The 16,067-nt window shown below is 49.8% G+C and overlaps 1 protein-coding gene across 1 annotated transcript in view; it reads left to right on the forward strand.

Annotated features, from left to right (window-relative positions):
• The first annotated feature begins 7,270 nt into the window (after nucleotides 1-7,270).
• LOC146799707 (uncharacterized) overlaps nucleotides 7,271-16,067 on the forward strand; it is a 194,130-nt gene continuing 185,333 nt past the window's right edge. Inside the window, exon 1 of the mRNA XM_085628103.1 lies at nucleotides 7,271-7,368. Coding sequence (XP_085484229.1) covers nucleotides 7,359-7,368 — 10 coding nt within the window. The 5' untranslated portion in view covers nucleotides 7,271-7,358. The remainder of the gene's footprint in view (nucleotides 7,369-16,067) is intronic.

The following is a 16,067-nucleotide window of genomic DNA, read 5'->3' on the forward strand; positions in this document are numbered from 1 at the left end:
GAACACGATCCACCACCACCAGCCACAGGTTGCTCGCAGAAACTGGAACAAGATCACAGCCGACCAGCTTGCCGCATCCCTGAGCCAGGACCCCCCCGCCAGCTCAGCGAACCCCAGCCAGGCCGCCAACAACCTCACGATGTGGATCACCAAGTGCGCAGACGACCTAGCCCCACTGAGGACCCCGCCCAGCAGACCCGGCAGTAAGAAAGCACCATGGTTCACCAACGAACTCAAGAGCTCCAAGAAGAACTGCCGAGCCCTCGAGAGAACCTGTCGCAGAAACCCAACACCAGACAACATGACCACCCTCAAGCTCGCCACTCGAAAACACCACCAACTCATCCACGCCACCAAGAAAACCTCATTCAAGGAACGACTGGATAACAACGCACACAACAGCAAGGAACTCTTCAACATCGTCAAAGAGCTCTCCAATGTCTACATGAGCCCCCTCGCGGCCACCGCATGCCAACACAACCTCAACATCATCTCTTACACCGACGATACCCAGCTGATCCTCTCCCTCACCAAGGACTACGCCACCGCCAGGGCCAACCTACATGAAGGGATGAAAGACGTCGCCGAGTGGATGAAGAACAGCCGCCTGAAACTGAACTCAGACAAGACGGAAGTCCTGATCCTGGGCTCATCACCCTCCGCCTGGGACGACTCCTGGTGGCCCCCCGCCCTGGGCAGCGCACCCATACCGACAGACCACGCACGCAACCTGGGCTTCATCCTGGAATCCTCCCTCTCCATGACCAGACAAGTCAACGCCGTCTCCTCATCGTGCTTCAACATCCTGCGCATGCTACGTAAGATCTTCCGGTGGATCCCCACCGAGACCAGGAAGACGGTCACCCAGGCCCTCGTCACCAGCCGACTGGACTACGGCAACTCCCTCTATGCCGGAACCACTGCCAAACTCCAGAAGAGACTCCAGCGGATCCAGAACGCCTCAGCAAGACTCATCCTCGACATCCCCCGACACAGCCACATCTCCGGACACCTGAGAGACCTGCACTGGCTCCCGGTCAACAACAGAATCACGTTCCGACTCCTCACCCACGCACACAAGGCCCTACACAACCAAGGCCCAAGATACCTCAACAGTCGCCTCAGCTTCTACACTCCCTCACGCCAGCTCCGTTCGACCAACCACGCCCTCGCCGCCGTCCCCCGCATCCGAAGGGCCACCACAGGAGGAAGGTCCTTCTCCTACCTGGCCGCCAAGACGTGGAACTCCCTCCCGACCCACCTCCGCCGGACTCAGGACCACCTCGCCTTCAGGAAGCAGCTCAAGACCTGGCTGTTCGAGCAGTAGCGGACCCTCCCTCCCCAAGCGCCTTGAGACCCTCCGGGTGAGTAGCGCGCTATATAAATGCATTGATTGATTGATTGATTGATTCTATTGCATTTACCAGTGTTTGTTTGTGGCTTCTATTGCATTTACCAATGCTTGTTTGTTACTTCCGTGTCATTTACCAATGCTTGTTTGCTGTTTGGCTCAGCTGCCTGACTTAAAGATGGCCGCCGATGGTTCCTGATAGGGGATCGGGCAAATCTTGCGCCTGATCTCAAAATGGCCGCCGCGAGAATCTCGTGTACAGCGAGACTTTGGCTTTTCAAACACCGGAGAAACCGCGCTCGTTAGCGCTTGGTTTCACTCGATTTCACTCACCGGGGCTCCGCTTTTGGGCACCGCTACCACGCCAGGTGAGGTTGTTTTCTTCTGTTTTGGGCACTATTCACCATTGCCGCCGGGGTGGGCTCCCGGTAGGCTCTTCAGGTATCGCGCTCCAGCCCCACACGCAGGGCGAGCAGCTCCGGGCCAGTTGCCGCCGGGGTGGGCTCCCGGTTGGCTCCTTGGGCTTTCCGCTCCAGCCTCCACACGCGGGGCGAGCTCCTGATTTATTGCCGCCGGGGTGGACTCCCGGTGGGCACTTCTGTCGTCGCGCTCCCAGCCTCACACGTGAGGCGAGCTGGCGTGTCTCGTCGATCGCTGCACGCACACGTGGAAGCTCGAAAACCTTTGTCGCCAGTTGTAGTATCCCCGGGGATACAAAAGACACGGACACAGGATCTTGCTAGTCAGCTCCTTTATTAGCCTCACTCTTCATCCAGGGCTAACGGCTAACTGCCGTCCCTAGCCCTCTGCTCCTCCCTTTCCGCCCGCCCTGGTCCCCACTCAGGCCGGTCCTAGTGCCTGACCCGTTTGGTCCTGGCACTGCTACATCGGCGTCATTACAGTATCTGCACGTGTTTACAACCTGTTCTGAATCTAAAGTTGGCCTCACTTGTGAACAGGCCTGAGACTGCAGGTTTCCTGTTCCATAAAATGTTTTGCAAGGGTCTTGTTTTTCCCATTTCTTTTTCTCACCACTGTGGGTGTCTTATCGATGTGCATATTAAGTTAATAGTCTTATTGTTCAGTGTGTTAGACATGGGGGGGTTTGACTTTGAAATAAAATGTGGTGTTGGCTACAGAGACTGAGATGGTGAGGGAGACCATACTGAACCAGACAGACCGGACTGATGTTACTTTCAAGGTCGTCCAGATGATTGTGCCTCTGTCAGAAGCTGGGAAAGCTAGGGAATCGATCCGCTCCCTGCAAACACTTTCTTTTGATTGGTTCACGGTGGAAATTATAAGAAGAAGCTTTCTAGAACTTTCGTTCATCCTTTAATTGTGTGCTCCCTAGAACACCAGATCAGACCCCATCCCGCTGCGCAGCTACGGTATTGATGACGGGCTAAGATACCCGGAGCCCTGACGTGGAGCTGTTTCATATTGAATTTCACGAGCTCTGCTCATGACATATGAATGTATGGCGAAGTAACCCAAGTTACACGTGCCTTATTATTACCCTTGCTACTCAATTTGGACATTTAGCCTATGTATTACTTTAAAAGCCCTGAAGAAGTTCAATGACATTTGAACGAAACGCGTTGGCGGGAGTGTGTGCGTTGATGCAAAAACTCTGATTTTTCGAATAAAGGAGAAATCTGAAAGGAACACTTTTCCGTATATTTTGTACTATTATACTTTGGAAGAGAAGCTCAGTGGTGCACCATTCCAAATACTCCAGACATTCTGACTGTAGCTGAGAGAAGACCTCTTCTTGACTCTGCTGGTTTCCCTGGATCAGACTGTTAAGCTTCATGCTTGAATACTCAGACTGTTTTGTTTGAACCTTAAATCTGGTTCATGCGATGCTGACACCTTCCTCACTATTTTCAAAATGTTATTAAGTTTATGGAAGTTCCTTTATGGAACCTGCCTGAGTGATATTGTGTTTGCTTTATGTAATACAATTTAGCATTTAATTCCTTATCATATATACATGGCGAGTGCATGATCACTTAAATATAATAATAATGATAGGTATTTTATAAAGTGCCTGGTTACTCCAGCTCTCGTGTTGTTGCACTAGGAATTCGATTCTCCAGTAGAGAACCTAAAAAGCACTGTCTACTGGCCCTAGATTAGTCTAAAAAGCCAGGTCTTGAGTTTCTTACGAAAAACTAATTCTGAGCATTCCTGCCTCAGGACCAGGGGCGGGTGTTCCACATTTTGGAAGGTAGAAAACGAAAGTACCATCCTCCCATACGTGTTCTTTTTGCGATGGAACTCACAGTGAGCGCTGCTCCAGCAGACCCAAGGCTTCTGCGGGGTCAGTAAGGCTTCACCAGAGAAAATCGATCACAAAGTCCTTTACCATCTAGATTTTAAGGCAGAAACACATGGCTTTAAACGACAGTCTCTTGCTCAACGGGAGCCAGTGTAATTTAGCGAGGGCTGGTCCCTTGGTGTCGGGAGGGTCAGCAGCAATTGTGCTGCTGCGTTCTGCACCATCTGAAGCTTTCTCAGCCTACCTTGGGTGGCTCTGAGATAGAACACGTTACAATAGTCCAGTCTGGTCAGTGCCAGTGCCTGGACTGCTGTTTGTGAGGACATTAGTAGCACAACATGGGAAAGGCCACTAACCTTAAAGGACGGCCAGCAGGGACGATGCCATGAAGAAAGCCCCTCTTCCTCCCCTGGGAACAACCCTACCCAGAGGAACTCAAATACCACTGCGTAAGGAAGCACCCCGGGGGAAAAGGGAAGTGGAGAAAATAAACACTGCGGTTTGCCAATGCTTCTGGATTGCGACTGTTACAACCGCAGGGGGGCCCTTGAATGAAGAATCCCTGGGTACTAAACGTAGACCGGGTGACTGGAGGGGGGCAGAATAAGTAACACCCTGCTGCAGTGTTCAGGAGAAAAGGAGAGGCGTGTTGGTTATCACAGCGCCTTGATATTGATGGCATCAGGGAAATGCAGGCGAGAGAGAGGAGTCAGAGAGAAAGCCGGCACTCGTTCCTGCCAGTTGCCGTAATCGCTGTTACTTCACAGCAAACCCAAAGACCCCAGGAACGCCCATGACTCGTGGTCCTTTCAGAGTCGGGAAGACTGGGGAGTGTAATGATGGGCCCTAGGCCCACATGCTAGGTGAAGAAGGACACTGCACACATAGTTGGGGATAGTGGGAATGGCCACGAGCACGTGCGCTCGGCCCCTTTTATTGACAGCGTCACCTGACACAGTGACGTCTGTGGTGGGTGGGTGTACAGTGTAATACAGCAGGTCGGAGCACTAGAACGTGTCCATGCATGGACACTACATCCCTCCCAATTTTTAATAACAAAACCCAACGTCAAAGTTCAACCTGGGGGAGAAAGAAAGATATACACAGTTGTAATACAGTGACCAAACTTCTGCAGAATCGCTCACGCTTCAGCTGCTTGGAGTCGCAGAAGATGTTCTTCCTGTCGCGGACGATGCTCTTCCTGTCGCAGACGATCACCAGTTCACTGTGGCACCAGTCATGGGTGCTCGATGGATCTAGTCTGTTTGACGGCTCTGCCTTGAAGTTGTTCTCACAGTCTTTTCTTCGCTTTTACTTTCTTGGCGACAAACGCAGTTGAGTTCTTGTGGTTTACCGCTAGATGTTGCCGGTCGTCTTTTCGTCCAGTCCTTTTCTTTATCTGTGGCGTGTGTTCTGTTTTGCAAAAGACGGATTGGTTGCAAGACACCCCTCTCACCATGATGCCTCTCTCGCAGGTGTTCCCCTGCCACGGGATATCCCTGAGGCCCTCTGGCTCGTCCTGAGCTGGGTGTACTGTGTCGTGTTACTCGCACGCCGATCCGTGTGGGTGCAGAGGAGACGACAAGTCTCACCTCGGGTTCTGCAGTCGTGCCTGGAGGGTAGCTGTTGGCTCCTGTCTTCGCACACAATGTCTTCATCCTCCTGGGACCTTTGCTGGAGGGCGGCTGATGACCATCTCTCGTCGCGGGGACGCTCTCTCACTGGCATCCCTGAGGCCTCTGCCCCTGGTCACCACGGCTGGCGTTGTCCAGTGTCCGTGTGACCCCAAAGGTGGGTGTTTCGAATAGTCCGGCCTGCTCACCTCTGCAGATCCCAGGTGCGCTGAAAGCATCATCAAACAGATGGTCTTTCTCCGTGCCACGGGTGTTCTTCAGGACTTGCGCACCGTGTTCTGACGCTTGTCACCTTCCTTGTCTTTGAGGTGTGAGTAGTCTTGCCACACTCTTCTCCTTGTCCTCTATTTCTTTCTCCGTGAGGCTGTCATGTCGCTCTGACTTCTTCTTTTGTTGCAGTGGCAACCGTGCCACTCAGATCTCTTCCTTTCCCCTTTCTTTTGGTGGCAAACGTGCCACTCCGATATCTACATACTTCTTTTCTTGTAGTGGCAAACGTGCCACTGCGATTTCTTCTTTCTTCGTAGTGGCGGACGTGCCACTCTGGTCTCTTCATCTCTTCGCTTCACGACCTACTCTGGACCGTTCCTGTTCTCTTATCTGGCCAGGCTTCTCCATGCAGCGCGCGCACTCTGCACGTGTTCCCCCTGGTCTTGTCCTCGTCCGAGAACACTCTCTTCATCTTACTCAGCATTCCGAGTTAGGGTCGTGACCTTCTCTTCATCTTCACCTTGTCACCAGTTACTTCGGTTGAAGTTCGTGGGGCCATGCTCATGGTCCGCTTCGGTCTTCTCCCTTTCACCAGTTGCTTTGGTTCTTCTTGAGCTTCTTGGACCACTTGACGGTCCGCGCTGCCGATCACTGGCAGGATACCTTCGGTCTTGCGTCAGACCTCTTTGTGCGACTCCTGGCGAGTCGGCTTCTTTGGTGCGACCATGTGGCCGGTCGGCTGGGCCTTTGTGGTGCGACCATTTGGCTGGTCGGCTTGACCTTTGTGTTGCGACCGTTGGGCAGGTCGGCTTGGCCTTTGTGGTGCGACCATTTGGCTGGTCGGCTTCACCTTTGTGGTGCGACCGTTTGGCAGGTCGGCTGGGCCTTTGTGGTGCGACCATTTGGCTGGTCGGCTTCACCTTTGTGGTGCGACCGTTTGGCAGGTCGGCTGGGCCTTTGTGGTGCGACCATTTTCTGCTGGTCGGCTTGACCTTTGTGGTGCGACCGTTTGGCAGGTCGGCTGGGCCTTTGTGGTGCGACCATTTGGCTGGTCGGCTTCACGAGGTGTGTCACGTCGTGTGAGTACCTGTGTCCGCTGCCTTGTCAGGCGCTGGTGCGTGCTACTCTTCGTACCGTCGTGGTACCTCTTCAGTGTAGCGTTGCTCCTAGTATCAGGATCACTTGATGTGGTGGCTTCTTGGCGCCACTGGGTGTTGCTCTGCATCCTTGGCCGCCAGTGTTGGATACTTGCTGCGCCCATCCTCTTCAGTGGGTTCCTCTCGTGTAGGCGCTGCAGTGTACTGTCCGCGTCCGGGGTACAACTGCGCTGAGTCCGTTTGTTCTCTTGAGGGTTCGCTCCACGTGATGCGGCGACAGCGCAGTCCTCGCTGGGGTGGATGTGGCTCGACACCGTTCTTCTTTCTTCCTCCTTGTTGCTGCGGGATGGCGCTGCATCCCTGTGGCACACCGTCTCTTCTTCCTGTGCTTCTGTCGCGTTCCTGCGCTTCTGGCACATTCCTGTGCGCCTCCGTCGCTCACCGTCGCATTCCCGTGTGCTCACCTTCGCGCCTCCGTCAGACCTTGCGGTACTTGCCTTGCTGCCTCTTCTCCCTTTCCGTCGGTCTCCTGTAGCTGCTGGACTTCCTTGGCTTGCTGTAGGCTTGTTGGTTTCTGTGTGCTGCAGTACCACCAGTGGCCACTGGGTGGCAGTGTTGCTTTTCCTTGGCTTCAGCAGCAACCTTCTGTACTGCCAGAACTCTATCCCTTGTTTTCCTTTCCACTCCTCCAGGCTTCACTCGTGCTTAGGAGAGCTGGAGGGGAGCTGGAGCCAGGCAGACCAGTGGAGTCCAGATGGGGCTGGAGCAGTGGGGTCCAGGACATGGCAGCAGGTAAGTCTCTTTTCAGTTATTTTATTCTGAGGCAGGTGAGGGGGGGCACAGGCATTTTCAGTGTGCAGTATATGTTCATGCATTACTCTGTGGGTGAGTTGTGGGACTCTTGTCACTGCGGGTGGGCTCCGCTTTACTCTTCAGCAGCTGCTTGGAGGGCACAGGCACGTGGGCTGCACAGGGGGCGAGGCAACACTCCTTGGGGGCATGGTGCCATCGCGCACTCAGTTTTAGGTGAACTTTCTGCGGCGCTGGCCGCTTGCTGCTTGCTACTTGTGGGAGCACTGCTGGGGGTCCTACTTGGTGGGGCATGCTCCGTATGGCCAGCGGGCCATTCTTTACCTTCTGCAATCACCCTCATGCGGGGTAGGCACCCGCTGGTGGTGTCATTTTCCTCTCTACTGTCTGTTCGTCGCGGGCCAGGCACCCCTTTGTTTATTTATTTAGCGCTCGGATCCGCGCCTTCCTCCAGTGCGTTGCTCTCCCCGCCCTCGGCAGCTCCTTCAGTCACTCGCTGGCCGGGGCGGGGGAGAGATGGTGCCGCTATGCCGGGAAGTGTGTCCGGGGTCGCTGCTCTGTGCTGCGGGTGGGCTCCGCTGTCGCGTTGTTCCGCCCCCTCCCCGCAGCCGGTCTCCTCACTTCGCGGGCTGCGCAGGGAGGGGGTGCCAGTACCTCGCTTCTCTCTGGCCGGACCGGGAGCTTCCTTCGTGCCGGAGGGCACACCGGGTTCCTCTACGCGGGGTGGGCACCCGCTGCGACCTTCCTGCATTTTCCCGGGCTCACCTTCAGCCCGGCTGGGCTTCCTCGTGACGCGGGTGGGCTCCGCATGACACAGGCTCCTGTGAGGGGTCGTGGCCGACGCGGGTGGGCTCCGCTCGGTGCACTCTTCGATCCGGGCACGGCGGCAGGCGAGACAGGTTCGGGGTGGGCACCCGATTTTCTCCGGCTCACTCTCGGCGTCGCGGCCGGTGCGGGTGGGCTCCGCACGGTCGGCACTTCCTTCTGGGCGCTTCTAGGCACAGCGGCAGGTCGGGGTGGGCACCCGACTGCCACGCTTCCTCCCTGGGGCACAGCGTCGCCTACCAGTCTTCGTGGCGGTGCGGGGTGGGCACCCGGTCACCGCAGGGCCTGCTGCGGGCTCCGCTCGCCTGGCTGGCTTCACGGCGCGTGGCGCCGTCACCCGGGGGTGTGCTCACCGGGCAGTCCTCCTTCCCCCTCAACCATCAAAGGTGCGCCGATCGGGGGCTGCACACGCGGGGTAACGTACCCGCCTCGTCGCCAATGTAATGATGGGCCCTAGGCCCACATGCTAGGTGAAGAAGGACACTGCACACATAGTTGGGGATAGTGGGAATGGCCACGAGCACGTGCGCTCGGCCCCTTTTATTGACAGCGTCACCTGACACAGTGACGTCTGTGGTGGGTGGGTGTACAGTGTAATACAGCAGGTCGGAGCACTAGAACGTGTCCATGCATGGACACTACAGGGAGGAGAAATGAGGCAAAATGCGCGGTAGAAGCGGGAAACACTACCGCACTCCGCGCAAACCTAAATACCTGAAAAGGACTCCTGCGCCCGTGAACTCCGTAGCGTAGGCGAAGAAACCAAGGTCCGTGAAACTCACGGTTCTGAAAGTTGCAGGAAAACGGCTTTTGTTTCCGTAGATTTAAACACTCTCAAACTCCTGCGGGGAATACCGTCCGCTGAGTGTTTGCCAATGAACAGGGAAAACCGGGAAGTTTGTCAAGCCCCATATGTAGGAAGAGGCGGGGCTTTATAGCCTGCACATGACCAGGTGGCTCCTGCTGAGACGTGCAGGTCGCTGTCCCTTGGCATTCTGGGCCTTGTAGTTTGTTGTGACCAGCGCTCTGTTCTTTGCCGCTTTGTTCTCCCGGAGCTTGTACATGCCCGCGCCACAAGGGGTGGAATGAGTAGACAACCCCGAATCCCATCTCCGCCTGCGGTTTGCTACACTGTTTTCCTGGAGGCTTCAGGGAGAAGCTTCATCATCTTATTCAATGTTTCAAAAATAGAAAAGCATTTCCCCGCAAGGCTGGCAATCTGGCTGTTGAAAGATAGATTAGCAATAAACCAGATGCCTCGGTTCTGCACTTTTAGCTTAGCAACTGTTACTGGTCCAAGTGTGTCTGGCCACCAAGCAGTGGACCAGATAGATGGTTGTTTGCCTAGGGTGAGAACCTCAGTTTTCTGCAATGAGCTTGAGGCACCTGTGGTCAATCCACTCCACTAGTTCAAACAGTCAAGATGTGGGCCGAGCTGCAGAGGTTCCCTCATCCTGAGATAGCGTGATAATGAGCTGCGAGACATCAGCGTTCCACATGATGCTGATGCCGTGATGCTCGATGTCATCTACTAGGGGGCTCATATAAAGATTAAATAGCATAGGGCTCAATGCAGAATCTTGTGGGATCTCTTGCCGCAGTGAAAAAGTCTCAGAAGAGAAAGGTTGTTGAACTACCTGAAAGGTGCGGTTCTGTAGGAAGGAGGCCAGTCATCTCAGAGCCAATCCCCCGACACTGCATTTCCAGAGCCCTTCCAGCAGAAGACCATGGGATACCGTGTTGAACGCTGCACTTAAGTCCAGAATTTTCAGTGCCGCTGTTTTACCCTCATCAACAAAGAGTCTAAGGGACTCGGAGGCTAGCAGTAGCGCCGATTCTGTGCTGTATTGTGGATGTAAACCCGATTGGGTATCGTCCAGTAGGTCCTCAGTCTCAATGTTCATCAGTTGCTTATTGATATGTTTCTGGACCACTTTAGAGATGGTGGGGAACAAGGAGATAGGCCTGACATTCTGCGGTTTTGCCGGGGCCAAAGTTGCTTTTTCAAGAAGTGGCACAATAGTGGCATGTTTCCACATCGAGGGAATCTGGCCAAGGCAGAATCGCCTCCGTCCCATGCACCAAAATCATGGGCGAAGCAGGATCAACTGGTGAACCTGATTTCACTTTCGATAGTAGAGCATGCAACTCTTCTATGGATAGAGTAGTAAAGCTCATCCTTAGTGTCAGGTGGTTCGAACCAAGCTTCAAGGCATGGAGTGTCCCTAACTGCCTCTGGAAAAGTTCCATAGATATTGGAAACTTTATCAGAGAAGAATTGGGCAATTTAATTACAACTCTCCCCCGATGGGGCAGTAGGCGCACAGACACACTCTAAAGAAGATAAAGATTTCACAAATGACAAAAGCTCTCAAGAAGAGTTGTGTGCTAACTCAATCTTTTGAGCATAATAATAGCTGCACATAATTCTAATTTGTTTGTGACAGTCCTTCAGTGCCTTATGATAGTTAGCTTCATTCATGGCACTGTAGTTTATGTGTCAAAGATGCTCTAAACATTTACAGGATATTTTTGCATCAGTAGTTCCTAATTAAACCAATCAGCCAAGGATTCAGAGCAAGTGACTAAATGGTTCTTCCTGGGTGCAAGATGATCAAGCGAATCAGGTATCTAGTTCTCCTGTTGTAGGTTTTCTGTGTCAACACAGTCACTTAAGATTGGGTGACTGGTGGTTAAATCCTGCGGAAGGCCACGGGGTGACCTTAGTACATTTTCATGATTTACACTGCTTGCCTCCATTCGAGGTGAGTATGAGGATGGTCAAAGAGATCATAAAAGGATTGATATAGTTATCAGACCATACCACATGGATGGGAGGATCCACCCTCATCGCTGAAGAATTAACAAAATGGGGTCCAGCATGTGGCCTAAACTGTGCGTAAGGGCGCGTACCAATTGTGGAAACTGGAGTGCTTCCAAGTCCTCAAAAGGAGTAGAAGCCAAACCTTGCCCACTTCGAAGTGTATATGATGATCACCTACAACAAAAAATGTGGTGTAAAAAACGACAAAGAGGGCAGAATGGCTGCTAAGGTGGTCATGAAATTAGAGGCCAGGCCGGGCGGGCGATAAATCAAGAACCCTTTAACATACAGTTGCTTGACACAGTCAGAGTGAAGAAGGCTGCCTCACAGTCCACAATATTTATTTCTAAAAAGGTGCAAGGGATGGTCAGTTTGAAAATTATAGCCATCCATACCCCCTTGGATTTGTCTGTCAAGTCTCATTATCACGTAGCGAGCGGAGTAGCAGCAATGATATCAGGTGCAGACTTTTCTGTTAGCCAGGGTTCAGACGGAAATAAGGCATCTGGCTGATGATCTGTCAGAAAATCAAAGATCTCCACCTTATGTTTAGGTAAGGAGAGACTATTTAGCAAGTACCACTATATTGCATGGGAAGTATGTCGCCTCTTACTTCCCTTAGGTGCCCCTATTGTCGGCCCAAAAATCAAATCCACTCTTACCACACCCTATAGTTTCCTCCGAGACATGAACAAATGGGAATATTGGCAAAATAAGAGCAAATTAAAATGAAAACGTTAAAAGTAACCGTAAGAAAAGAAAGGCATAAACTAATTAAAATAGGTGGAGGCCATCCTAAGATGGCCGCCAACCTAGACTGGAGCCAGGCAACACCGAGTGGACTAGTGTGCTTACAAGGAAATGAAATGCACCAGAAACCACGCTCTGTGCACATTGAGGGCTGCCTCTCTCCATGCAATAGGTCTCCTGGCAAGACCGGGGTGGGCGCAAAGAGTGCAGCCAGCACCTACAGCGCAGATGAAGGGGGGGGAGCTGCTAGGAGCCTCTCTCTGTGTTAGAAAGAGTATAAAGACGGAGACCTCTTGGCATTTTGTCATGAACTCTTCTAGGGGTGGGCGCACCACCAAGAGACATTTATGGTTGAAGAGCTTCTGCCGCAACTGTCAAAGGTTCCCCAGTCCTGCTGGCAGGATGATGCAAGACAGACAACAGGTGATGTATTTAAAGTTCTAATTACCTATCCTTGTGTACATGCAGTTATCTTTCTATTCATTTATTCTTGTGTACATGCAGTCATCTTTCTATGCATTTATTTTTCTGTACATGCAATTATCTTTCTATGCATTTCGTCTTGTGTACATACATTTTTTATGCATTTATTTTACATATGCATTATTGCTCTATGAGATATGGGATCTTTTTTTTTTTCAGTTCAAAAAGAAAAATTTTATTAATAGAAAGAAAAGTGGCATTACAAGAGTTAAAACCATTAAATCATGTCGATACAATACAATTCAATACAATAGGTTGCATTACACAAAGTCAAATCAGGCTTATGGATAAGAGATAAATATTGATACACTAAAAGAAAATTATAGAAACATTAGAATTATAAATAGTCTGGGAACGTACAAGGAATTCAAGGGGGTTGCTGGACTTCCTGCTGAGAAGGAGTTAACTGAAACACCGTTTAGCACATACATCAAGATAAAGTGTAACAGGGGACCACAGAGCCAAACGTTTCGTAGCTAACTGTATAGGATACACAAAAGAAGTGTCCAATCTATGATTATGGCAAACAGCATACCACCATGCTTTATAAGAAATGTTTGCGAAATCCTTCCAATTAGCAGTGATTTGCTGAAAGGCAACAGCTAATAACAGATCAATAATTTTAACATTAACTGTAACATTTCCCCAGCAAGGTGAAAGACTCCCTAAGAAAACATTGATAATGGAGAACGAGAATTTAGTGCCAAAAATTAAATTAATTTGGGACCAGATTTGTTTCCAAAAGCTGTCTACAAATGGGCAGGAAAATAACATGTGCAATAAGTCAGCTTTTGGAGAGGAACATGACCAGCAAACATCCAGAGTAGTCGGAAATTCACTGTATAGAGCTTTTGGGGTTAACAAAAGTCGATTATACACAAAAAACAACGTTTGGGTTATACTGGCTGCCCTTTAGGATTTACGCAATTTAGCCCATAAATTGTTCCATAAAGTTACCGGCCATGAGAGCTGAAAATCATGCTCCGAAGTTTCTTCTATTTTAGATTTCTGCCTGATAGTATCTTTCCCTTGCAAAAGTTTGTATACAATAGAGGTTGTGGGTTTAGTTTTAAGCAGGGTGGAAAGTTGTGAAGAAGGAGAGCGGGGAACTGAAGCGGTGGGTGTATTAGACAATTGAACATATTTCTCCATCACGGCCAACTTTAGTAGATTATAGTTATGCGCAAATGAGGTGGGTAAATTGAATAATTGTCTAAGAGAGGAGAAGGGTAGAAAGTTTGAGTGCGAAAATAACTGGTGTATCCATATTAAACCTTTCTGTCTCCAGGACTTCCAATAAATTGGTCTACCTCGGATAACCAAATGCTTGTTATGCAAAATTGTTGAACTCAAGAAAAAGTCCAGAGTGTTAGGAGAAGGAGGAAGCACAGAGATCAAGAGTTTAGAAGTCAGCTTTAATATGGGAGTGGACACAACCTGTGGCTAACGTGAAAAAGAAAGGTACTCAGAGAACGAGAAAGGAGATAAAAAAAGACGTTAAATTGTGAGCCATAAGGGATCCTCCGCCGAGGGATCATGCAGCCAAAGGGAGGCTTGATGCAAGAGAAAAGCTTTTTGGTAGACCTGAAAATCAGGAAAATTAACTCCTCCTTCAGTTTTAGGACGCACTAGTTTGGATAAGGACATTCAAGATCTTTTCGAGTTCCATAAAAAGGAAGAAAGGGTAGAATTGATCTTTTTGAAAAATTTAGCCGGAATGGGAACCGGAATGTTAGAGATGGTATATAGTACAATAGGTGACAAAATCATTTTTATAGTATCCAGGCGACCCCACCACGATAAATAGAGGGGGTGCCACTTAGCCGCAAGATCAGCAATTTTCTGTATACATCTATTCAAACATAGCGCCACCGTGTCCGATATTGAAGAGGTAACATGCAAGCCAAGATATTTAATATGAGATGGGCTCCATGTGAAGTTTGAGGCAGTAAATTCTGCCTTGAAAGTGTACTTAGTCAAGGGGAGGATCTCACATTTATCAGTGTTTATCTTATACCCCGATATATCCGAGTAAGCTTGTACCTCTGCCAGAAAGGCCGGAATCGAGTCACTAGGATTAGACATAAAGTAAGATGTCATCCGCGTAAGCAGCTAATTTGATCTGAGAATGTGTAGTTTGAAAACCATGTAAGTTCGGGTTCTGACGTAGTTTAGAGAGAAAGGCCTCCAAAGACAAATTAAAAAGGAAAGGAGAAAGAGGGCAACCCTGGCGTACTCCTCTTCCCAAAGCAAAAAAAGAAGAGATTAAGCCATTTGCGCAGATAGCCGCACGCGGGTTAGAATAAAGAAGAGAAATCAAAGATATAAATTTAGGCCCAAATCCAAACCATCTAAGAGTGTAAAACAGATAGGCCCACTCACCCCTGTCAAACGCTTTTTCAGCATCAAGTGCAATTGCTGCAAGGGAGTGTTTAACATGAGAAGATTTAGAAAGAACATTGAAAAGAAGTCTTGTGTTGTCAGTTATAAACCTACCCTTAACAAAACCCGATTGTTCTTTACCTAGTAAATCAGGCAAGTAAGAGTCAAGTCGCGTGGCTAAAGCTTTGGAGAAAATTTTGTAATAAAGTGATTAAAGAATGCAGTTTGGGTCATAGGAGTTTGGAGAAATGCTGATAAAATTCTACTGTAAACCCGTCAGGTCCTGGTGCTTTGTCTTTTTTAAGCAGCTGGAGAGCATTTGAAAATTCTTGCTGTGACAGATCTGACTCCAAAAGGGCCAGATCCGGCAGAGTACGAGGAGATCTTTGAAGAGTAGAGAAAAAGTGGGATAAGGAATACTCCGAGGGTTGTGACTCCGAGGCATAAAGAGACTTATAAAACCGGGAAAATTCATGCAAAATATCAGCATCCTTGAACTTTAGGTTCAAACAGTCATCGTAAATAGATTCAATATTAAGTTTATTGTGTTTCACTTTTAGATAATTGGCCAATATTTTCCCCGCCTTGTTTTTACCCCCATAGAATTTGGCGCTAGATTTTAATAAATACAGTGAGGCATCCTCCGTTGATTTTTTATTAAATTGCAACTTGGCATTGATTAGAGCTGTAAGAGTCTGTTGCGAGTGCGAGGTATAAAAGGAATGCTCTAGTTTTTTAATATCTTGTAAAAGATCTTTAGTAAATTTACGGGAAATTTTCCGTCTCTTAGCAACAAAGCCAATAATAAAATCCCTCGCAGAAGCCTTAAAAGCATCCCATACAGTTGAGAAGGGTATAGATTGGGTTTGATTTAAAACAAAGAATTCCTCAAAGAAGTTAGTAAAGAGGCAGTAAATTTCGGATCTAAAAGGAGAGCATTGTTGAAACGCCACTGTCGTGTTCCCCAGACCCCACAGACCACGCAGGACTCGCCAGAGCTTTCAGGTATCTTTTATTATTTCTTTGTCGTCACACTAGTGGGCCCTGACCTCTTGCCCCGAGGTCCTGCCTTGCAATGCCCTTTGTTCCCCTTGCCCCCTCCCCTCACCGGAACTGGTGTCCAGTGTCCCCTGCCCTCTGCCCTTGCGTCCCAGGGTCCTAGTGCCCCTGGTCTGGGCATGACATCTCCCCCTTTGTTGCAAACAAACATTTTTTTTTTTTTTTTTTTTTTTTTTTTAGAAAGAGAGAGAGAGATAGAGAGAGAGAGAGATAGAGATAGAGAGAGAGAGACAGTCTCCACGGACCCTTGTCTCCTCACATTTCTTCAATTAGTCTTTTTGTTTTCTTGCATTCTCTTCTCGGTCGTTGCGTTCCGCTGTCCGCTTGATCTCTTTCCTCATATGTCTCTTCCTTCAGT

The sequence above is a fragment of the Triturus cristatus genome, chromosome 9 (genome assembly GCF_964204655.1).
Source record: "Triturus cristatus chromosome 9, aTriCri1.1, whole genome shotgun sequence".
Lineage (NCBI taxonomy): Eukaryota > Metazoa > Chordata > Amphibia > Caudata > Salamandridae > Triturus > Triturus cristatus.